Genomic DNA, 25,889 nt, shown 5'->3' on the forward strand with positions numbered 1-25,889 from the left:
TCGCGCACGCGCACAGGACCCGAGCCGAAGCCGGCCTCAGGCCGGTGCTGGAGGAGGGGGCGGAACGCGCCTGAGCAGTGTGGCTTCGGCGCCCCCTCTGCTTTAACAGATCGCTCACAGCTGCACGAGCGGAACATTTCCCTTAGGAAAGGGCCTTTTGATAGATTTCCCACTGCCAAATGTGAGCGGCGAATTCCCAAAGGACCCCCCCCCTTTCCTTGGCATGGCCTCCGTGAAGCTCTGGAGCGAGATGCCTCGTAGACTCCAAGGTAGGAAGCCATTAAAGTCCTGGAGGCTGGTGTGTGCGCGCAGCACGGGCCTCCCTGAAGGAATCTGGCCCCTGCCTTCCCAGACTGACGTGTCTGTCCTAGACGTGTCTGACCTCGACGCCTTCGCAAGCGCTGTTCCCGTGGCCCAATCGGCACCATTTAGTGAACTCATTGGCAGTTCAAAAGCCGCTTAAGAGTTTAGACAGTGGGCAGTTTCCAGCTAAAAGAAGATTCTATTTAACTTGTTTTCCTAAGTAAGATAGGACGGTTGAGCCAATCTAATCGGGTCTAGGAGAAAATAAGCTACCTTTTCCGATACAACAGTTTTGGGTCCAGGGGTAGGAGAAACTGTTCCATTCTGGTGGATGCTGACCAGGGCAGCGTACAAGGTGTGAATCCTACCTAGTTTAGGGGTCTCCTGGCTGGCTGCTGCAGCTGCCCTTAACACCCACACTGAATGAAACAGGCCCTGAGACCCACCTCCCCTTGCTCACCTCTCGACACGAAGGTGAAGAACTAGAATGAGCTGTCTTCAGGAAGGGCCAGTGACAAGCCCTCCTTCCTTCCCTAGAGGTATCAACCCCCAAACACAACTTCTCTACTGGGCAACTTACCTACCAAATGAAGACACACACGTTTCCAAGTTAACAGCATTAGCAAAACTGAAAATAGGCACTATTTAATGTTGATGACGACATGGGAAAACGAGGAATCTCATACACTGATGAGAGGAGTGTTAATTATTACATTTGGGGGCAATTTGGCACTTTAAATGTTTGATGATTTAGCAGTCTTACTTCTAGGAATTTATCCTACAGAAATACTAGTAAAGTAATATGGACAAAAATGTTTACTATAGCATGTAATAAAATGGGTTAACCAATTGCCTTTCATAAAACTTAAATCATAATCTTATCCACAGTGGAATACAATACAGCTAAAAGTTTTAAATGGGATAGCTACTTATGTACTGACATAAAAAGATGCTCAGAAATATAAAGTGAAAGAAGCCACCTGCAGAGCAGCCCGTGTTGATAAGAGCATCAGTGAACGAATGCTTATGCACAGCACAGTCTGGAAGCAAACACCAAGCTACTGACAGTGCTCACCTCTGGAGGATGGCTTTCAGGTTTTATTTTAACCATATATACATTATTCTGATTCATTTATTTACTTACCCAACAATATTTATAGAACACCCAATATGTCCCAGGACTGTCCTGGAATACAGTAGTAATCCCCAAATAGTTTTTTTTTTTTTTTTCAATCTCTGGAGCTTACATTCAAGTGAGGGAAAAACATGCAAATACAAACAAGATAGGTAAACTGTACAGTACGTTAATACGAAAGAGAAAAATATAGCAGAAGACAGGAATGCCCAAGTAGCTACAATTTCAGATAAGCCTCCCTAGGAAAGACATTTTAGTATAGAAACGAGGAGGTTGGGGAGAGCTTGGAGGAAGAATATTAAGGCATGGCAAACAGCAAATGCAAAGGCCCTGAGGTTTGACCTGTTGTGGAAAAGGGGAGGCTGCCTGGAGCACAATAAACACAGGGGGTGATGGGGCAGAGAGTGTGAACTTGTGAAAAGTTCTGTTCTGATTGCTTCTATCTTCTAAGTGAAATAGGAATAAAAATCATCAGCCAAAAGTCAGGAAGGTGGAGAAGGTGGCACTTTGAGGAAGAGGAAGGTGTGAAATGGTCAAAGACAGTGTATGAACATAATACTTTTAAAAATTGAGGTGTAATTAACATTCAGTAAATTGCACAAGTTTAAACTGTACAGTTTGGTACACCCTGACACGTCAAACCAGAACTCCATCAAGATAGTGAACACATCCGTCACACACACGCATCCTCTCCGCCCCGTCTCTTCACATGCCTGTGAAATCCCCCCACGTCCCTCCTTGCCAACCCCTACCCGCAATGATCTGCTTTCTAGATTGCTGTAGGTTACTCTGTATTTTCTAGAATTCTATATAAATGAAAAGCACACAGTACACTTTTCGTCTACTTCCACTCAGCATCATCATTTTGAGATTTGCCCAAGCTGTATATATGGATAGTGAATTGCTTTCTGTTGCTGAGCAGTATCTCATTATATGGATAATCATTTATCCATTCATCAGTTGATGGGCACGAGGATTGTTTCCAGCTTTGGGTTAGTACAAATAAAGCTACTATGAACATGCACGTGTTTTAAGTCTTCATACGGACTTACACGTTTTCTTTTGGTGAAGACCTAGGAGTGGTAAGTAAACAGAATTTAACCTTTTAAGAACTGCCCAGCTATTTCCCAAAGCAGCTGTACCATTTTACATTCCCTCCAGCGGGGCGAGTTCCGGTTCCTCCACATCCTCCCCACCACGTGGTATGGTATTTTTAGTGTTAGCCATTCTCATGGGTATGAACAGGCATCTCATTGTGGTTTTAATTTGCATTTTACTTATGGCTAATTCTGTTGAACATCTTCTCATGTAATCTGCCATATATATATATATATATATATATATCCATATCCTCTTCAGTGAAGTGTGTTAAATATTTTGCCCATTTTTAAAATGGGCAAATAGGTTTTCTTACTACTGAGTTTAGAGACTTCTTTATTCCGAATGCATTTTATCAGAAATGTTCTGTAAATATTTTCTGCCACTCCATGGCTTGTCTTTGTTTCTCTAAACACTGTATTTCAAAGAGCAGACGGTCTCAATTTTGATAAAGCCCAATTCATCAAATTTTTCTTCTATGGATTGTGCTTTTGGGGTTACAACCCAAGGTTGAATATTTTCCCCTTGCTCTTCTTCTAGAAGTTATATAGTTTGGGGTTTTAACATTTAGGACTGTAATCCATGAGTTAATTTTTACAACTGTTGAGATATGGATCAGTTTTTAATCTTGTATCTGGACGTCCAATTACTCCAGCACTATTTGTTTGACTTCTGCACCTTTGTCAAAAAGCAGCTATCTGTATACATGTAGGTCTATTTCTGGACTCTCTATTCTGCTCCATCACACCTTTGGATTTGTGCAGCTAGCAGAAGGGATTGCTCCATTTAAGCAAAGAAAGGAGTGAATGAGTGGGGTTCTCGTGTATGAAGCTTCTTGTCCTAAGGAAAAGTTACTGAACAAACATGGAGAAGCAGAAAGACATGGCACTGTTACATATGTAAAGGAAGAAATTTCAAAATGACGATTAGATAACGTAAAGTGGGTTACTGCTGTTGACATACAGACAGGTGTATGCCATGTGGGACTGAGCAGAAGTAGACTGCAAGAGGGTGAAAGAGGAACTGTGGTGTGGGTGTGTGGGAGGGGTGCCTGTATACACAAAACAGGACTTGAGCGCCACCAGGTCATCACAGCCTCGCCCAAGGTGAGTCCTTTCTGTGTTCCTTGTGGCATTTGACTCCTACCTACAATGGAAACTTCTGCTCATTTTTTTGTTCTTTTCCATTCTAACTGGGCTCCTTGAAGGCAGACCCCATACCTCATTCTACTATAGTACTAAGTACAGTGCTGGAAACAAAAGAGACACCAAAAAAAAATGAGAGTGGGGCTGGGGAGAATTCACCTCCTCAGACCCTCATTTCACTTGTGATGTTGGCTCTGTTCGCAACAAGAGTGGCTGCAAACTGCACAGTAGGAGGAGGGAATTCATGGCCACTTTCTGAGATTTCACTGTACAATTTCCTTTGCAATAAAGTTCAACTTCACAGATTACACATGCCCTATGGATCAAATAGCATTTCACCTACCACCACTGCATTTGAAATAAATAAAAATGCATAAATGATTTAAAAAAATCATAGAAAAAGTTTTGAACGTAGAAACAAAAATTAGAAACAAAAGGATCTCTTCACAAAGGGCACTTTAAAAACCTCAAGCAACCCTTTCCTTTTTCTCTGATACATATGATCAGTATGTGAAGTGGACTTTTACTCTATCCAAATCTCCACCTAAAAGACAACCTGGTGAAACTTTACACTCAGATCTTGCAGTGGAGGCGCAGAGCTGGGTGGCATCCTGCCTGTGGCACAAGAAGGGCTTCGCTCTTCCCAGTGAGGATGGGCTGTAACCACAGTGGAGGGAGAGAGGGGGAAGGTGTGTCTTCTGCAACTATACTTTCAAGTTCCTACTTAGAACGGAGGGGCTATAATCATATGTAACTTGAGTTTTTTCTTCCATAATTATTATACTTTTAACGATCTGGATTATCTGCCTGTGCCAACTAATAATGCACATTTCATAATTCTGAAGCAATCTTGCAACAAAGCAAAAATAAACCAAAAAAACTAGGCTACAACTAACGTTTTTATTCAATTTTTCTCTCAACTCAGAAGGCAACAAACAACCACATAAAAAAGGGAGCACTTTAGAATATATACACATAAAGTTGGTCTGGGTATCTAAGGTATTTAATAGAAAACTAACATCCCAACTAAGTTAAATGTTCTATTCATTGAGCTTCTACAACAGTCATTTCTAGGCCTTATGGTCATTACATTTTCATTTAAGGTACTATATTAATTTCATGACTACAAAATGAGGCACTCATACAAAATAGATGGGAATGAAAACAGATGTATCCTGTCTTATCTTTATGTTGTGTTAAATGCCAAAGATATTGTTGGGGATTACCTGAAAGAAGCCCTTACTCGTGATGGCTGTTTTATTGATTAAAAAAATGACACAGGGCAGTAATGGACTGAAAGGAAAACATCTGATTGAGGGGCACGTTAATTAAGTAGATACAAGGAAGTCAGAGAATCTCCACAAGTGAGGCTTCAGTAATACCTTTGTAGTAAGACATTTGTTTTCTTCTTGATGGCAACTGAATAGGTAACATTCTAAAGGAGTATTTTAAACATAATCATTTAATTTTACAATATAAAAAACTTATCACAGTAAGTAGAGAGCTTTAAAATACTCAATCCTGAAAATGAGAGTAAGTAGCTCACTTGCAACGTTTAAAAAAGTGCCAGTGTTCTTATACTGGTGCAACATTCTTCAGAGTGAGTGAGTGTGTGTGAGTGTGTGAGTGTGTGTGTGTGTGTGTGTGTGTGTGTGTGTGTGTTTGCAAATGCAATACAATGTAGCAATGTCCAGTGCTTCACTGTTTTGTTTTAAAAAGTCATCAATTCAACCTAAATTCAAGAATTACACTTTAATAGTAGCATTTTGCCAATACAGAAAGGACATATCATCTAAGATCAAATCATCTGAGAAAAAGTTCTTCTCTATTACTTGAATAAGGGAAAGAAAAAACACAAGACAAGAATCCACAGTAATAACAGTTATATTAAATGTTGAAATAAAAATTACTTTTCATTCACATCTGGAATTGAGATGTCCAATCTCCACTATTTCTCCAGAGAACAGGAAAAAAATCACCTAAAAACATGGAGGTTTTTAAGGCTAGCTATACACAAACTTCACATTGGCATTTTTCTTCAGTGTTCATCTCAACTATTAGTATTTAATAGTTTAAAAATCAAACAGAATTTGCTAATAATGAACAACTGCATACTTCATACTATGACCATTTGATAACTGGTCATGTAAAACTAACCCCAAATGTTGATTTGTCTTCAATTTATAAATAGTAAAAATAAAGCAAAAAGGTCTTCTTTCCTAATTAAATTCCTTGAAGACAGTCTTAGCCCAATGTAAAATGAAGCAAAACTACACTATTATTTTTTTTTAAATTCTACATGAAGAAGGGCAGCAATATTAGCACTTTCTGAACTAGAAGTTTTAAATATTTATAAGACTATTGGTTAATAATAAAATCTTGATGCTACCCAAGTAAATAGTATGCCAGCAAATGCTTTCCTTATGAAAGTATTCACCTTATTGAAAAAAACAGGACAAAGCACAACTGAAAAACCAGGGGAAATCCTTAAGTAAGACAAGATAAAGTTATCTGCCAGTGAAATGGAGGGCAACTTTTTGGCCATTCATATATATATATATATATATATATATATATATATATATATTCACACACACACACATATATATATGTATATTATATGTTGTTTTTTGGTGGTTTTTTTTTTTTTTACAAAATATCTGATAAGATTCACTTAAAATTTTGTAGAATAACAATTTTTAATCTTTTGTGATATCTGCCTAGATCTCTTTCTGGTAAAACAGATAAGTGTGTTCCAATAACTTTATATCAAGATCTACAAATTCTCTGAAAAATTAAAAAAGAAACTTAAATTAACACGATCAAGTTATATGCCCAATTTGATAATATTTTTCCCCCAAAGAGAACAATTGATATAGACATACCCCATGACAGGTGGCATTATGTTTAAAATGCTCCTAATTTTTACAGTAGGACTAAATTTCTAAGTAAAGGTAGGGCTAGCAAAGGCCTTATTTCATATATGAGAAAGGGCTACTACAAAGTGCCAAAAACTAACACTGAATCCTATGTCGTTTTTTTTGTTTTTTTTTTTTTTTTGATACTGATGTTTTAAAGTAATCACTTACCACTTCAGGAAAAACTGTTGAAATATAAAACAACCAGAACGTGTTGCTTTTGGTAACTTATGTTTGGCTGACTCTCATATTTTAAAAATTCTCAGATTTAAGCCTATGGGTTTTAATACTATATGGAAATTCTTTTATGGTTTCTTAAGATCTATGCTGTCCATTTTCTCTGAGAACTAAGTTATCATTCAAAAACAAACAAACACTACCCTTACCATATACCATCACCATTAAAAACCTGGATCACATGCCCAACCATTCTATTTCTCTAAACTTCTAACTTGAAGCTCTGGTTATGAAGGAAAACCAAGTTTCTAAGTGTTCTGCTTTCTGAGATTTTTACAGCACGTTTCCAATGAAATACATTCTGTACTCCTATGTTAAAAGGCCAGCTCAGTCAGCTTCCTTCTGGTCAAATAAAATCAAGTTGGTTTTATTTATAGTTTTATTCTGTAAACAAAAAGCTCTGGAAACTTTGGAGAAATGCACTGCCCCTAATCCTCACCCAATGATGCACTAACCAGCAGGACCAGGGGTTCTAACCCGTCTTCTCTAACGCTGTCAATCTAAGACCACAAACCCCATCTACATTTGACAAAACATTTCAGTATGTCCTTATTCCAGGAAGATGCAGTATCACTGGTGATGTTATCCTATAAGATTTATGATCTTCCATGACTTTGGCCACTGCTGACGAAAAGACAGCTGTGTGTGGGAAAAGGGGGCTGGAGGATCTAAGGAAAAATCTTCTTTTGGACTTCTTCTTTTCTCTAAGTATAGACACGTCCCTAACAAACACAAAATCCAACTCCTGATGCTGATCACTAGGAATATTAAATTATCAAAATTAAAAATAATTTCCTCACCTAGCACAAGATACTATACAATATTACAAACACAGACACATGAAAAAAAATCAGGCAGTAGAAAATGTACAACAGCTTTGGTGTTATACAAAATAACTTCCAAAAACGATTGACAGTGAAGCACAAGTTCATGTTTTCTTACCACAGACACTCCACTGTTGATTTCTACTTGTTTCCTTTTATGTTCTTGGTAAGGTCTGAACAGCCAAGACAGAATGTACAGTTCACTTAATAAGAACTGCTAGGAACACCAGGACATTGCATTCCAAAAGACGTCATTAAGAAGTCTTGCCTCTGCACTATGGCTCTGTGGCACATTTCCTGTCAAGATCACAGCAGGTCCAAAATAAAGTGACAACTAGATTTAATAAATTAATATACATTTTGTTTAAAGATGTACAATGCACATTCTGTTTAATCCAAGGTTTTAGGGTATCCAGGAACTTCTATTTACACATATACAGACCTCAGACAGCAATGATGTCAGAAGATGCAGGAAGGGCAGCAGAGCCTCACACTGCTGCTTGCTGAATGCTGAAAACCCAAGTCAAATACCCTTAACTTAAAAACAACGCTGAGAGATCACTGGGGAAAATCTCCAAAGAGAGAAGTCCACAAAAAAGGACACGTAAAGGCAGGGGAAGGTCAACGTAGTTGAGACAACCACTTTATTCTTGGGATGACTGTGGAGGCGGCGGAGATGTGCCTTGTTTGCCAGATTTCCGTTCATAGTTCACGAGGCGTTGGCCCACAAGGTACCTAGGTTGTTAAAAACAGGGTGGTTACTCTCTTATGTGATCTTACTTACTAAAACATTCTTCCTTAGAGCAGCCAGTGATACATTTTTTAAAATGTAAATCAGATCACTTCACTCCCACTTAAAACCCTTCAGTAGTTAGGTAGGTAGAAGGGGAGTCTAGAATGAATACTGGCAAACAGCACAAAAGCAGGCATCTCATAGCAAAGGTATGGATTTATGGGAAGACATGAGAGCAGCACATGTCAGAAGGCCTCAGATGCTGTGCAGTGGAGTACAGGCTCTGGTCCATAGGTGAGGGGCCCTCATAAACTGACTCTTGGAGGCCAGAGGTAGGTAAGGTAGAATAAACTTATTCAGGGGATTTATCTGTTATGGATCATATTTTACAAAACAGGTAAGTGGACAGATCTGAAGAAATGGACTGGAAATATGATAATCAGAAAGCTGGGTAGGGAGGAGAGTAAAACCTGAAAAGCTCTAGTTCTAAAGAAAAGGAGAAATCAAAGGACAAAGATTTCAAGGAGGTCAAAGGAAGAGGGCACAGAAATGACTGTATGCAAGTGACTGACAGAAGGTACGAGGTTATGGTCCAAGAAAGAGTATTAAGTGCTCCTAACCTATGAGAGGTGATGGCAAAGGGAGCAGGACTGCAGAAACGGAGACAGAAGTGCCTGTGGATGGGATGACAGGGCTGGAGGTCCTCCACCAGGACACAGCGTCCCCATGATGCCAGCAGGAGCTGGGGGGAGCAGTAGTGGTGGGCTGCAGTGACTGTGGGCGAAGGGCCTGGAGGCTGACCCGGGAGAACAGTGGGTGACAACGCTGACGGCAACAAGCTGCGGGGGGCGGGGGTGGTGTGGGTGATGGTTTCAAGCGGGCACGGGGACCCACTTGGAGGCAGCAGTGCAGACCAAGACGTGCCCGGCAGGACTTTACACATCTGTGTAAGAGGAGGAGAGTGAGGCCAGCACGTGACAGGGCTGCCAGGGAGCTGGGGTCTCTGAGGCTCAGTTTGCTCTTCAATAAAATGAGAACAATAGTCCTATGATTGCTGTAAGAAACAGAAAGCAGGCAAAAGCCTCGGTAACAAAGGCCTGGCATGTGTGGAGGGCTCCGTGTGGCAACTTTTATTTTTCCCCGTGACTTCCTCCACCCTGACTTTCATCTATCACTTTTCTGTTGACAAACAGGTCTCATGAGGTACTCTGGCAATTTACGCCAAGAAGCTTAACATTTCACTTTTTAAAACATTCCACTAACCCTATTGCTTCTTCATCACGAGCTCACTGTTTCACCCCTTTTCTTTTTGTCTTCTTGATTCTCTTCCTGAAGTTAATCATTCCTTATCCCACTGTCCCCCAACCAACCGGTGTTTTTTCAACTTGTGAGGAATTTGTAAACGCTTTGAACAATGACAACTGAGCAATATCTGACATGATAATACACATGGCACTACCTGACACACATGTAATCACAAACCACATCAAGATAGCAAGCACAGAGAGAAAAGGAAGGTAAACTTGCCCGAGACCGAAAAGTAACTCAGGGGCAGAAAAACGAGACTCTGAACCCATAGCCAGTTCTATTACCCCAGCAGCCTCTCATGCCCGCAGCGCACACGCACACACGCACACTTGGCACCTCCTCGGGATCAAGCCCTGTGGCAGATACACTGTGGATGTATAATGGTGAACAAGACACGCCCTCTGTCGAGCCCGAGTTCAATGGTTTTCTGCACGAAGCAACGGTGGGGAAAGATAATAGAGTGCACTGGGCTGCAGGCAGCTCCCGAGGGTGTGTCTCTTTTGCGCTGGTGCCGGACTGACTGTGCCGCCAAAACAAGCGAAGTGAGGAAAAAGGGCTTTCATCGCTGAAAGCCCCTCCCCATTCTTTCGTGGTTGACAGAACTTAATACTCAGCCTGCCTAAGCCTTCTAGTGTTTATTACCATCAGTAAGTGCTTTGGAGAAGCCCTGAACACTCTCTAAATTTCATTCTTAAACATATTACTCTTAAAGAGCCCTCAGAGTAAATGAGGTGACCATATAATCTGTCGCCCAAAGCCGGCACTCACGAGTAAAAGGGGGCGCTGTTAGTAATGACACGCAGGCAGCCTGTGTAAACTGGGACTCTCCCGGGCAAACCAGGATGGGTAGTTACAAACTTACTTCCTCTGTGAGGCGCCATTAAAGCAGAAGAGGACTCAGCCTTCCATTAGGACATGGAGGGTCAAATGGCTGCTACCCCAGAAGGTGTTTTCCTTGGCTGTTCTCAATTTCTCAGAGGTCAGGTCGCAGAGTTTCCTCAAAACAGAGGGCGCCACAACGCTTCTGCAGTAACCTCACAGCTTCTCTCAGCAATGGTCAGAGTAACCCAATGGCCCTTGGCTGCAAGAAGGGCTTAGGCAGGCACTGCTAATTCCTAAAGCAGGCTTCTTATTTTTATCTAAAACTATTTAATACATTATCAGACCAAAACATTTGAAAACAGACTGAAAATTATTTCAAATGGACATTAAGAACTCTTCCTCCCCAAACCGGTTTCTCCCAGTCTTTTTCATCTCCGTAGATGACAACTCCGTATTTCCAGTTGCTTGACCCAACCAAGTCCTGATAACCCCGTTTTTCACATTCTACATCCAATCTGTTAGCAAATCCTGTCAATTCTACCTCAAAATACGTCCAGAATCTGAGCACTTTTCCCTCCTGTGATTTATCACAATAGACACAATAATTAAGAAATGAGACATCTTAACAAAAAGCAGCTAGACAAATGAAGTCTAGACTTACTTGTCATTTTTAATATGTTCATAAAGGCGCTTAAACTGGCGGACCTGGAAGGACAAGATTCCCATCAACACCACGACCATCAGTAAAAATGGATAAATCCGCCGGTGGACCAAATTTTGCATTTCCGCAGTAACACCTGGAAAACCAAAAAGAAAAACTCTGAGTGTATAAAGGCTGACAGTGAAATGAAAGTATGTCCTTTTCCTAAGAAGAGGGGAGGGGCGCTTAACTGAAACTCATTCTGTATGAAATGGAGTGAGGCAAGGAGTGCCGTCAAGCTGGAGCCAGCCCCAGCTAGAGGAAGAGCCTCGTGAACTACCCCGAGGAGCTGGACCGTGTTCTAAAGGCACAGAGGAACCAACAAAAGGATGTTCACCAAAAAGGTATGAACGAGATTTATTCTTCTGAAAGGTCATCGTGGCCGCAGTGTGGAGAATGAATTAGCGATGGAGAGTTCAAAACAAGGCAACCAGACGAGAGGCTGCTGAGGTTGAGGTTAAGGTGAGAGCTGATGTTCACTTCAACGTGAGCTGCAGGCAAGGGCTCCAAAGATGAGAGAATGGGTTCCAGAGGTCAGATCAGAGGCACTTGGAACCCAGCTGAGTATGAGGAGCAGAGAGCCTCAGGTGACACGTATGACCTTCAAGGTTTCTGACTTATACACCTTGTTGGATGATAATGCTAGTAACTGACAGAGGGAATTCAATAGAAGCAAAAGATTTGGAGGGGAAAACTTTGTGCTTATAATTCTGAACACATTGCTGGCTTTAAGGTCGTGTGAGGATTCTTCAGTACATAGCTGATAATATCTAGATGTTAAAGTGTCACAAATTAGCTTCTCCTCTTTGGTTTTTCTTTTACGCTAAAGGATATTTTTTTAAATGTCAATACTTTCTCACCTGCCTAGGGAAAAAAACTGTACCAAAGCGTTTTATGATCCTCATCTTGCCCTAACTAGTGAAATCTAAGAAAAACAGTCTTTTAAAATCACTGTTTTAGCTGGATTTATATTTACAATAAAGCATTTGGAGCCAGGCAACCTTTGATACCATAAGTGACAAGAATGTAATGATGTGAATAAAGGTGCTCTCTGAAGCCCTCAGCCAGCATTACCCACCAAGTAAAGGAACGACGCCGGACGCGATGACATAAGGTACACACAGGGAAAGCAAGAGCACAGAGATCACTGGCGCTGCCAGTTTCCGAATGATATACTGAAGGTCAATGTTCCGGATGCCATTTGCGTAAACCTGAAACATAGGGGTAAAAAATGAGAATAAGGATACAAGACAAATTCCTCCAGGTTAACAGAGCAATCTGCTGAATTCAAGCACAGGGAGCTGGATCTACCAGCCCAAAAGATTCAAACTTGTTATTTTTTCAGAAGTCAAGGCAAATTCTGGAACACAAACATAAGTATGGTATCCATAAGTTTTTAAAGAAATGCATTTACTTCCTTACACTTTGCAGTTAACTCTGCTAAGAGATAAAATAATAAGATGCTAATCTAGAATAATAATTACACTAGCCTTGTGCTATACGATACCAGATGGCATCCAATAATATTAGTTGAAGACTACACAACTTGAAGTAACTTCATACATAAATTGTTTAAGAGTGACCTGTGTTACTACTCAAGATTGCATTCATTTTATCTGAATATAAGAAAACATTATAAACAGGAAGCATGTTTCTAAAAAGCCTGTATAAATTAAATTTCAACAAATCGAAAGGTATTTTATGGAACAATTTAGTATGAAAGAATTCTACAGTGAATTTTTTTTAAATTCAAGAATTTCTAAAATATTTCATCTCATCTAGAAAGTTCTACGGGATAGTATTGCAGAGGAAAGAATGGATGGAAGTGGGGAAATCTTGGGAATAATGGAAAATAAAGATGGTATACAGAAGGGGACGAAACAGCAGAGCGTTGTTTGTGTTTTTCCCCCAGCACTTCAACCTCTCCTGGCCCATAGTCACACAGTGTGGTGCAACTCCAATCCCCAGGTCCCTCGGAAGTGGGCCAGAGCATTTCAAGGTGAATGACAACAGGCTTACTGCTCCACAGGTCCCCTCTGGCCCACCAAAATCCTTTTAACCCAAATGCATTTAAATTAATGCAGCAAGGCATCCCGGTGTTTCTCAATCATTTTACTTAAACTTAGACACATGTATGAGAAAGAATGCATCAGAGAGCAAAATATTATAGAGATCAACAGTGTTTCACAGCCCCCAGGTGTAACTTCATGCTTATTCTCCACAAGGGTCAGAGTCTCATCTGGAAACTCTAGAGTGGACTGGTCTGTACTCCTATCGTGAATAGACATGCTGCCACGCAGCCCGCAATCCATCTCACTTCAGAATCAGCCCGCACTTGAGAGATGCATGCAAACACACACCAATTCCCTGGCTCTCCCCACCCTCACAAATCTCCAGGTACAGAAATTGTTGGGTGAGTTTCTTGTGCATACTGGGCTGAGAACTACTGTATTTCCTATACATCAAAAGGAGGTATACCTTCAGTGCTACAAAACTGTAACACCTTATTAATTTGATGCTGCCCTAAGGACAAGAGAGTTGTCCATAAGTCCATTCTTTAGGTAACTAAAACTTAAAAGAAATAAGTACCAAAATCTACTATGTTGGTTACTTTGGAAGAAATCTTCCTAAAATGAATTATCCTACTTCCTAGCCTTATTATCAAAGTACAGAAGTACCATCTATTTTTTTCAAGGTGATCACCTCAATGACCAAATTATATGATAGCTCCATAACACAAAACTGTCTTAGGTGTTACGTAGCTAAAATATTCCCAAAGAGCTCTGCTTTTTTAAATCTATTTTTTTCCTGCCATTTTCTTTATTTATTGCCTTGAACAATAACCTCTTTTCCTTACTACAGGCTTACAAAACTGACTACCAAGCCTTCATCAGAACTCCTGCTCTAAAAAAAAGCACATATGCTAAATTTTGCCTTTACTTTAGTCAGGGTTCTAGGCACTTTAAGCTACTGGTTAACTTTCAGATAAGGGAAGTGTTAAGAGTAGCTGATGAAAATTCATGGTGTAAGAATAAACTGCCTTTCTCCTTAAAGAAAAAAAAAAAAGTTACATATGCTCATTAAAGAAAATGTATAAAACTTAGAAAAGGGGAACGCGGAAAATAAGAGTCCCATAAGCCGAACTTGCTTACCTGCTCAATTACAGTTTTCAGCCACCACTGAGGACCCATCAATGTTATAGCTGCAATGATTTTGGCATGCAGGACTCCAAGTGCCCAATCCTAGGATAATAAAAATCATTTAACAGATTTTTGTTTGTTTTTAACAATAAACCCAGCACAGAGGCTATTTCTTGCATTATTAACTTCAAAACAAAAACTCTGTTGGATTAGTAACAATTTCACAGAAGAATAAATACGCTGGAAAATCCAGGGAATTTTTTCCCCAACAGCTCAAGTTCAATGTTTCTATCAAAACTCATTCTTGTGTCTTTCAAAAAAAAAAACCACACAACTACATTATTTTCCCAAGAGAACTAAGAAAAGTGTTTAATGGAGATCTGAACAAGCAAATAAATAAAACAGTGCCCTGACTTTATTTCATCAAACCATCCTTGGGCTGTTTTTCCAGTTGGGCTCCTGAAGGCTCAGAGCGCTTCCAGCCGGGTGTGCTCGCAGTTCTGCTGAGCTGTTACTAGGACCTCCCCAGTCACGCCAAGCTCCCCGCTGTGCCTCTGGCCTGCCCACCTCACTATCCACCAGGCAGCCAAAGGGATCACCACTCCCACTGCCCAAGTGATCTCTTAAAGTGCAAGTCAGATCATTTAAGGAGACCTCCGTGCTTACAACCCTGAACACAGCACAAAACGTCCTTCATAACTTGTTCTGTTTATCTTAAAAATATATATATACATGTATGTTTTTAAAGTATCAAGGAACATATAAATCTATACTTACATTAAACTGAAACCTTTCCAGAGAAGGCTGGAGTCCTCTGTGACCACCAGCCCAAATCCTGATCCCTCCCCAGCAATAACCACTGCTAACATTTGGCATGTACCTTCCACCTTTGTTTCCTTATGCACCGATCTATGTCTATACGTGTATGTCCCATAGGAAATATGTGTATCAGTTTTATATGGATTTTGCTCATACTGTTCTGTTCCGATTTTCTGGTTTGGTTGGTTGGTCTTCCAAAACATCTTCAAATAGGGTGGGAGGCTGATGCATGTACTGAATTCTTGCATAACCTCAAATATCACTCTTCATCCTGACAGACGAATGGGTGAATGACGTTTTTTCTAGGTATAGGAAGGTTGGGTTTTGTCCCTTTTATCTCAATGGTCTCTAAATGCCCTTCTACCTTATGGTTTCAGTGCTGCAAAGTCCACTGCCAGTATGCTTTTTTTTGAAGCTTGTGATTTAATTCAGAAATTTTACCAAGATGTGCCCAAATATGCATTTTTCTCATCAATTTTCTTTTCACCAAACCTGATGAGGTCCTTCAACCTACAGATCAGTTCTTTCTTCAATTTAGTTAAAAATGTCTATTTTTGTTTCAATGCTGTCTCCTATTTTTGTTTCAATGTTGCCTCATATTTTTGCATTGCAGAACCCTTATTATGGCTATATTAAGTCTCCTGGGTGTATCCTCCAAGACTCTTCCTCTCCCCTCAATTTCCTATTCTTCAGTTTTGCTCTGTGCATCAGTCTTCCAGGCCTCCAATCTGACTAGCCACATCTTTAATTCATTTACTGAATTTGTTTGAAATCCACGCTATGTAACATCACGACGATTTCACTCTGTTTTATGGCTGCTATTGTGTGTGCATGCCCACATACCCCTGTGTTTTTATTCTTCTATTTGGATGCTCACGGCTCTGCAAGCAGTTCTCCATCACTGGGCATGTGTTCTGATGGCTCTGCCTGGCCTTCCTTTCTGTGGCTGCTGGGCCCCCCTTACATAAAACATGTGTTATTTTTCTCTGTTGACTCAATGTGGTTCAGAGGCTCAGACTGAGAATATCCTAAAGGGCTGCAAAAGGATCTTTAGCCTGTTAGACCTCTGGGATAGCAAGCCAACAATTCCCAAATAAGAACATGGAGAAATCCTCCTTGCTTTTTTCTCTATCTTTCCAGGCTCACAAGCAGGGAAGATTCAACCACCAACTCAGCTTTCTCTTGGCCTTTGGGAGTCCAGAAGGCACCCAAGTGAGGTTAATGTTCACCTGAGGAGGTCCACAGATCACTGAGGTTCCAGCTCTTTCAAGATCCACTGCTTTCCAGTCCTTTCCCACAAAAAAAGACATACCACACTAGCTCCTCTGCTAGAATTAAAAAAGAGTCCAGCCTCCCATAGGTCTGTAGTCACTTGACGCAGGAAAGGCAAGCAGCTTCGAGTCAGGGATGGACAAAAAGCAAGCTGTTCTCTCAAACTTTGGGATTTTATCCAGAATATTAAGGATACCATGCTGCACACTCTGTTTGCAAGTTGTGTTTTTCCCCTACTCAAAAACACGTGAGGGCTTCCCTGGTGGCGCAGTGATTGAGAGTCTGCCTGCTGATGCAGGGGACACGGGTTCGTGCCCCGGTCCGGGAAGATCCCACATGCCTGGGAGCGGCTGGGCCCGTGAGCCATGGCCGCTGAGCCTGTGCGTCCGGAGCCTGTGCTCCCCAACAGGAGAGGCCATAACAGTGAGAGGCTCGCGTACCGCAAAAAAAAAAAAAAAAAAAAACCCACGTCTGAGAGCTATCTATATCAAAACATATAGCAAAACAAAAATACAAACAAGCGAAGAAATACACAGCTCTACTTCCTTCTTTTTAACTGCGGCACTGGATTCAAAAGCAAAGATATATCACATTTTATTTAGTCATTCTCTATTGATGGACATCTGGGTTGCTTCTAATATTTTTGACATGGTAAAAAATTATATAATAGCAGAACCCTGTTCATGTCTCCTGCACACATGTAAATGTTTCTTTGCAGGATATTCTGAAAAGTGAAAACTGATGAGTCATAACATATAAGCATTCTTAAAATTGAATAATTTCAAATAATTCTCCAAGGTCACAATGTTGGGCACTGTCAAGACCACCAGGAACACAGGTATAAGTGAACAAGCTGCATCACTACTCAATGCAGTGAGGGAGAACAAACAGTATGGGGAAGTTGGAACCCTTAGTAAGAGTGTTAGAAAAGGCTTATTACAGTTTCCTGGCTTGTGTGAGGTGATTTGGGGAGGATTTAAGGAAGCAGGGCTTTGCTCTATTCCAGATGCTAAGTAGAAAGTACAGGTAATCTATAATTGGGTATCTTAATAAATCTTATCCAGAAGAAGGGACAGGCTGAGGCTAATCAAACTGTAGTAGCAAACAAAGGAGCAGCCAATCATGTCAGCCAGGGTACTGGCATGTTGGGGCATTTTTGTGGTTTGAACAATACTCATGTTTTGCCTGCGTTCAGACATGATTATGGAGGGGTCTTGAGTTTGTCTTGATCCATCTTGGTCACAGAGTGGCCTTGTGTGATGCTGATGTTCTGTCAATTGTTCACATTCAGCAGGAGGCCTAGCTCCTGGACCCCAGGGGCTGTTTTGCTCGTTTTCAGTGCCGCGTACTGCACAACCTCAGGAGGCGTATACCATCTGTTTGCCACATCTGCAGTGATCTCTTGGGTTACGGTAGCATCTGCCTGACCCCTCCCCTATAAAGTTGTGTTTCCCTCTGAGGTAGCAAGTAATCTGTAAGGTGACACTTTGTCACCATGCAAACAACCACTTCTGCACTGTAGTGGCATCAAAACATGACTGCAAATCCTTCTCCCGTGGAGTGGTAGGGGTCTATATCCCCTTCCCTTAAATCCAGGCCAACCTGTGACTTGCTCATACCCAGCAGAATGTAGTGAAGAGCAACGCTGCAGGACTTCTGAGAAGAGGTCATAAAAAGTGATGCAGGTCTGCCTTGTTTGTAAGAAGCCCAAGTGCCTTGAGGCTACCAAGCTGTAAAAAAGCTCAAGTACATCCAGGGGCTCCAGCCAATAGCCCAGATACGGTGCAACCAATAACCAGCACCAACTCTCACACATGAGTGATGACGTCTCCAAATGATGCCAGCTAATAAGGCTGTCAGATCACACTCAGCCACTGAGCCTTCCCAGATGAGACTCCAGATAACATGAAACAGACACAAGCCAATATACCCTGTCTTAATATCTGATCCACAGATTCTGTGGACAAAATAAATGGTTGTTTTATGCCAGTAAGCTGGAGCTGCAAGGTAACTTGCTATTGCAGCACAGTAGCTAAAGAACCATCGACTTTCACCTGATAGGTTCAGAATCCATTGACAATCCTTAGAATCAATTATTTTGTTAATTATTGCAAAACAGTAACTTTCCTAATTAATTGTTAATTCTTCTACCTTTATTGCAGGCATTATTCTGTGAAAAACAGCCTTACTTCAATCACTGATGCTATTAGACTACACTGCAATGCAGCTCCTACAGAAAGGCGTCATATATGCTTAACGATTCCCCTTTCTTGCTCCCTTTCACTCTGATTCTAATCTATGAGCACACCGGATGAGAGGAGGTCCCCTATGTCGTATGCTCTGTCTCACTTCAAAGTCTGCCCACTCGCTCCCTCCTGGAATACACTTCTTCCTTTCTCACCCACTCCTCCGCACTCTATCGTGCTGTCCTAGACATTATCGCCTGCGGAAGACCGCACCTGAAGCCCCCAAGCTGGGTAGATGCCTCTCCCACACGATGCAGTGCTTCTTGTGCTTGCCCCAATCACAGCACAGTAACCATCTTTCCCACCAGCCTTTAAGGTCCCCAAGAAGTTCCTGCATTAGTCTCATTTCCATCTCAGTTATACAGTACAGGGTTTGGATGTACATTAAAGAATTCAAGTAAATATTTGCTGTTAGATGAAGTTTATGGGGGTTCTTCATCTGGAAAGTAGAGGACAATTTTCATTTCTGAAAAATTCATCATAATCTACTAAAAGGAGATTTTTAAAACAAGGCTGAAAAGCCTTTGAATGACTGAAGTCAATACCTAGCTCTTTCTCCTAACATCTCTTAAAAACTTGAGGTCTATGACGTTAACTTCAGGCTCTAAGTATGACAGAAAAGTTAAATTTCTTTTTCTGAGCATTTTAAGGCCTTTGCTGTGACCTGCATAGGTTCCCTCAGAATGCTCTTTTTAATAAGCCTGTGACTTTGTGGGAAAAAATGCTGCAATTTTTCAAAAGGGTAAGTTATTACTTCGAGTCTCAAAGCCAAAAGGAGCAAGATATCTCACCCTAACTAAAAGTGAAAAGTTCAACACATTAGTTTGTATCTTTAAACACTGGTGAAGCCTATAGTGACATTTTAAACCTATAAAGTAAGGTATTTTAAAGGTGTTGCATGACCTGCATATTTCAAAAGCTAAAATGCATTATCTAATCGATTTTATAAGAGTTCCTACAATAGAAAAAATTAAGGAATCTTCCTAAACAAACTGCTTAAAATGACTTTAAACAATTAAGAATTTTTCTGATTCCAAATACATAAAGAAATATCATGAGCAAAAGACACACACTTACCTGCCATGGGTAAAAAAGAGGAGTCTGATCCAAAGGAACCCTCAGGGGGGCAACAATAACCAGCTCAAACAGAAGCCCCAGAAGAAGCGGGACGACTCCAGCCAGCAGCACTGCAACTATCACGGTCTTCATTATCTATCAGGGAATGAAAAGCCTTGTCATTAGAGACTCTATGACTTTTAAGCCAAGCTCTTTATCTCATGTGGAAATTTACTCTTCTTTGACCTGATGCCTAACAGAACGAATATATACCTTAAACAACTTACATTTTGTTACATGTTTAAATGAAATCTGAATGTGTAACTATAAAAACTCAAGCTATAACAAAAACATGAAATTACTATGCATTATTGCTACAAAATTATAGGAAATTCATTTTATTACATATATTAATCAGGTGGCTTTGCTGCTTTTCTCAATCTCAGTCTCAGAAGTAGGCTTTTGTTTGTCCATGAAAAGCTACTGGTTGTCCCAGGCCCCTGATCCAGTGGTGGTCCACCCACAGGCTGACCTGTGACCCCTGAGATGGACTGGTATAGTTGAAGGGCTCTGCATAACCCCAGTTAAGGTAATTACCAAGTTGATCAAATTAGCTCCCCTGAAAACAGTACAGTCCAACAGAACTTACTATGATGACAGAAATGTCCTGTATCTGTGTTGTGCAATATGGTAGCCATTAGCCACAGGGCTATTCTATTAACACAGCTCTAGAATTTGGACAAAGTGGCAAAATGAAAATAAAGTAGACACAAAGAGAAGAGATGACATGCAAGAGCCACTATGAAATCCTGACAAAGAAATCAGTTTTTAAAGTGGCCTTGATGTCCCTTTTTCTTAAGGGAGCCTCAGTAAGTACATCCATTTCAACAGCAAGAGATTAAAAATGGTGTGCATTGAGGCAGTACCTACTTCTTCACATGGCAACATGATATAGAAGAATATCAAATGAAAAGTGGTACTAGCTAGCTTCTGTATTTTAAATATAGGTAAGTGTCTCATCTTATGGATTACACAGCAATCAACTCCCTCCATTCTTAATATACAATGAATCTCCTATGTTTTTCTTTCAACATTAATATTAAACAGCTATTAAACTTTCAGTGAAATCAAGATATAAATTCAGATACAAAACCAGAGTTAATTATACAAATGAAAAGGCATAAAGCAGTGACCTAAACATATTTACCAGTCATAGCCAACATTATGATCAATCAGTAAATTACCACACAATTTCCCATTTATGTGAAAAACACTGACTTAATCCTGAAGTCAAGATTTGATGTATTAAAAAATCTTTTTTCAATCAGATTTTAGAAAAAATATCATTAAAGGAAATTTCTACTTAAACAAATTGATTTTAATTTCTACAGAATATCTTATTACTCAAGGGCCTTACCGGATCATTTAATAGCATGATTTTCTTTTAACCCTCAAATACATCTGACTATATTTCTCAGAATGAACCAGAAAACTACTGTCTTAAAGGAACACTCTTTCTAATTCAAAAAAATCAACTCTCTTGACTCTATCAACACAGTGAAGAAACAAAAGTGAAAAGATTAAAAGAAATTACTGGAAAAATATTCACTACTCCTGTCAGACAAGATCAGTCTGTATTAGGAAAACCTACCATAAGGGACCACTCCTTAACCTTCTGGAAGATCACTCTGCGTCCCTGTGGCATCCATGCCACCAGCACTGTCACCGCCCTGATGGTTAGCCAACAAACATAGAGACCACAAGCAGCTGTGTAGAGCTCATGGATTTTGGCAGTCCCCGTCCAAAATGACATTAACCAACGGCCAGCAAATACTGAAAATAGAAAAGCTGATATATTAGACATGTAGTCATGTAAAGAGAACTCTAATCTTGATGTCAATGTTGTACTACTAGTATTTTCAAAAATTTTAGTCATTTTAAGTCATTATTAAAGAGACATCACATTTTGATATATCAGTGTCTTTGTTAAAAGCAAACCAACAAAATAAAAACAAAACCCCCCAAATTCAAAAGAATGTAATTATTTGACTAAGATACAACCAGACCACAGTAAGTCACTGGGGATGAGCTCTCCTGTGACATGCATTCTGACTTGCCAGGTCAATTACTTGTTCTTTGAGGACTGAAACGACTTGAGGGGGGTATTATTTTTATTGTCTGTATTATCAAATGAAATCATTATGCACATAACAGGCCAAAAATGGAAAATTTACTTTCTATTATTTGTGTTGTCAATACTTTTAACATTTAGGAACATTACAAATAATTTAGAGTAACTTTCTTTCAATTGGGTCATTCATTAAGATAGAAAACTAAGCTTATTTTAATCAGAAGTGGGCACATTAACAAAGAATACCACACTAGTTTTTCTTAGGAAAAAAATTAAGATCTAAATATAATGAAACTTAGGAAACATGTGAAAGTTGTCTAAGGGACTGCCTCACACAAAGAGTTATTACAAATAAACTCCACAATGTACCCACAAAAATCTAACTACCAGTCAAGATCATTTATATAGTAACTTTCTTTACATGGTTACTTATCTTAATAAGGCTGGAGAAAAAAGAAGACTCCATTTCCAGTGTCTTTTTCTCCTTAATACAGTACTTACCTGTTACCTTTCAATGTCTAAAAGGAGCTAGTGGCTGTGCTGAACATGTTCCATACATTTTCTCATTAATCCTCCCAACAACCCTGCAAGCAGCAATGACCTCCACTCTGAAGACTAAGAAACCGAGGCTCAGCAACAGAACCTTGCCCAAGCAAGGTCACACAAGGGCGGAGGCTGAATGTGAACTCCTGTCTACAGGACAGAGCTCATGCTCTTGACCGCGGACGCACACTGCCTCCAGTCAAGCTAAACCACCCCAACAGTCAGGTTTACAAGCCACAGTGCTGATAACGTTACACACTTCTTTGCAATCTCACAGACAGCTTGGATATGAAGATAACTCATTTTTTGAAGACAAATACATGTTAAGTATTTATCTACATGAAATAAACACACGTGCATGTTAAAGATATAAAAATACCACTGATAATTCGGTAGAAATGTCTAGCATTCTATATATACATATTTCTACTCCAAGATTCTTTGTTGTTCTTTTTCGGTTGGTTTTTAAAAATTTAAGGCTTCCCTGGTGGCACAGTGGTTGGGAATCCGCCTGCCAATGCAGGGGACACAGGTTCGAGCCCTGGTCCGGGAAGATCCCACATGCCGCGGAGCAACTAAGCCTATGCACCACAACTACTGAGCCTGTGCTCTAGAGCCCATGTGGCACAACTACTGGAACCCGTGCTCTGCAACAAGAGAGGCCACCACAATGAGAAGCCTGCACACCGCAACGAAGAGTAGCCCCCCCCTCGCCACAACCAGAGAAAAGCCTGTGCGTAACAATGAAGATGCAACGCAGCCAAAAATAGGAAAAAAAAAATTTAAAGGCTGCTTTTCATTCCATACTTCACATACTTCTAAAGTGTTTTTGAGAGGTCAGGGCTAGTTTCTAGTTTGCAGTAACTTAACATTAGCTAAAATGCAGCTACAATAAAGTAACCTATGGGGAAAACAGCATCCTCACCACCTTAAATGTGTACTATGACAAAAGCATTTCTATGATTAAACATAACTGCATTCTTTCCACTAGATGGTGGGACTGGATTAACAGGGAAATATTTACTTAACAATCTTTAACGAAATTAATGTACCTGTATTGCCAAATTCAAGCACTAAAACTAGGTTTCCTTCTTTTGTTAACTTTTTAATATTTCTGATAAAAACATGAAAATGGAACATAAAAATCACAAATGTAAAGCTGTCCAAAGTTCAAAAACTGAGTTTTCTCAACAATGTTTACTACACTGCACCCAATAGTTAACTAGACTTTGTCTTTTTAACAGCTGAGGTCTGAGTAGTGAACTTAAGAGCAAAGTTCTCACGGTCAAAAATCATTGTGCAGAAACAGTGAAAAACAACACAACTTTATTTTTACCAGTTTAAGGTGAATCACAACTCTTACAAATTAGAAACTATTCTTTTTTTTTTTAAGAAACCTCACTTGAAATTAACTAGCTGCTCTTCCCTAGCCTTAGCCCTCATGGGAAAACTCAAGTATTTAATACAAATTTGATTTATAAAGTTATACTGAGTTAGTGCTATAATCAAGACACTAACTCAATAACATGTACAGGCTTGATAAGACCTGAAAATTATCTTCACTTGATTATTTAAGTGGCTAACACATATCAGTATGATTCAGAATCTTCTGGCTTGCTATAACACTAACTAGGAGGCGGCGGGGGGAGGGGGCAGCAAGTTGTTTCTGACACTTTGTCACTGGCTTTGGACTCCACCCCCATCTACCCCTGACCTCTGCAGAAGATGACAAACTACTATATTCATCGACAGCTTCTTACTTGTTAGATGAAGAAACCCTGTTTAGCTGAAATTTAGCGATTAGTATTTATGATTACCAGGTGATAAAGGGAAATAGCCTGGCTTCATAAAGGTCTCTAGCAATAGCATGCAGTGGATTGGAAAGATAATTACATAATGAAGGCAAACATAATTAACATCAAAACACTGGCTTGAAAAAAATGACAAGCCACACAGATGACTTTTTTTTATGCATAGATTTTTATTTTAAAATGCTGAAAAATTTTTTATAAAAAAAAGTTCATGAAAAATTTCAACATATACCCAGGCAGAGAAAATCCTATAATAAAATCCTTTGTACTCAATCACCCAGTTTCAAAAATTATCAATTCACAGCCAATCTTAACATCTTCTATAGTTTTGCCTACTTCCCCACCCCCAGAACGCTTTGAAGCAAATCCCAAACAACTTTTTGAGAACCCACACTGCAATAAGAAAATGTCTATATAAAATGAGTGACCACAAGTACTTTACTTCCAAAAATTAATCATAAATTGTATATTGACTCTGTCCCCCTCTGCTCTGATACAAATGAGTCCAATGAAACGCAGAGCCCTATAGAGAATAGTATCCCATATTCAATAAAAATGGGGATAACTACTTCAAGTTTATATGTGATGAAAGATCACATGTCAGCAAGACATACCCTTTTAAAACAAAGCATCTTTTCATGATGTCATTAGCAGAGAGCTAGGATAACCTCATACCTGGCAGAGTAAGGCAGATGAGGCTGGCGATCAGTAAGGTTATACACATGAAGACAATCAACAAAAATATCTGCAAGGCAAAACACAGCAGTGCATAAACAGAATTCATCTGTGCTCAATGCATTTTATGACACTCCTCAAAGAATCAACACAATTCTCCCAGTAAAAACGATCTGCCTATATTTGTATTTCCAGGATTCCTTCCATTTCACATAAAAAGGAAATTTTCATTTTAGGTAATATTAACTATAATTTTGGCCGAAAGGAAACTGTGCCCACTTTCATATAATCAGGTACATCAGCAAGTACCAATATATTTTGAATCAGAGAGCACAAAAATAAAACATAATCAGCTTAGGGCTTCCCTGGTGGCACAGTGGTTGAGAGTCCACCTGCCGATGCAAGGGACACGGGTTCGTGCCCCGGTCTGGGAAGATCCCACATGCCGCAGAGCGGCTGGGCCTGTGAGCCATGGCCGCTGAGCCTGCGCGTCCAGAGCCTGTGCTCCGCAACAGGAGAGGCCACAACAGTGAGAGGCCCGCGTACCGCAAAAAAAACCAAAACAAACAAACAAAAAAACATAATCAGCTTAAATTTTCCCTCACTATTAATTAAAACTAACAATATTTGCTTATTTTTATCAAATTCTCAAAAACAACTTCTCATGAAAGGAAAGCTTATTCCCTAACAGTGCTATCCAATTAGAACTTTCTGTGATAATGGACATGTCTACTCCTGCACTGCCCGACACAGGAACCACTGGCACAAGTGGCCACTAAGCACTTGACATGGGGTCACCATGAATGAGTAAAGGAATTTTAAATTCTACTTACTTTGAGTGTGTGTGTTGTCTACAAGAAATGTACCTTCTTTTCTTTTTTCAGTTTCATTGAGGTATAAATGACAAATAAAACTGTAATATATTTAAAGTGTTCAATGTGACTTGATATATGTATACACCGTGAAGGGATTC

General features: G+C 40.0%; 1 protein-coding gene across 4 annotated transcripts in view; it reads right to left on the reverse strand.

Annotated features, from left to right (window-relative positions):
• Window positions 1-4,562: 4,562 nt before the first annotated feature.
• MARCHF6 (membrane associated ring-CH-type finger 6) overlaps window positions 4,563-25,889 on the reverse strand; it is a 76,072-nt gene continuing 54,745 nt past the window's right edge. For all 4 annotated transcript variants that reach the window (XM_033436590.2, XM_033436589.2, XM_033436588.2 and 1 more), the window contains 7 exons: window positions 24,917-24,986; window positions 21,408-21,589; window positions 19,778-19,912; window positions 14,376-14,465; window positions 12,302-12,434; window positions 11,185-11,320; window positions 4,563-8,395 (listed from right to left, as the gene is read on the reverse strand). In XM_033436590.2, the coding sequence (XP_033292481.1) occupies window positions 8,305-8,395; window positions 11,185-11,320; window positions 12,302-12,434; window positions 14,376-14,465; window positions 19,778-19,912; window positions 21,408-21,589; window positions 24,917-24,986 (837 nt within the window). In that variant the 3' untranslated portion in view covers window positions 4,563-8,304. The remainder of the gene's footprint in view (window positions 8,396-11,184; window positions 11,321-12,301; window positions 12,435-14,375; window positions 14,466-19,777; window positions 19,913-21,407; window positions 21,590-24,916; window positions 24,987-25,889) is intronic.

This window comes from Orcinus orca, chromosome 3 (assembly GCF_937001465.1).
Source record: "Orcinus orca chromosome 3, mOrcOrc1.1, whole genome shotgun sequence".
NCBI lineage: Eukaryota > Metazoa > Chordata > Mammalia > Artiodactyla > Delphinidae > Orcinus > Orcinus orca.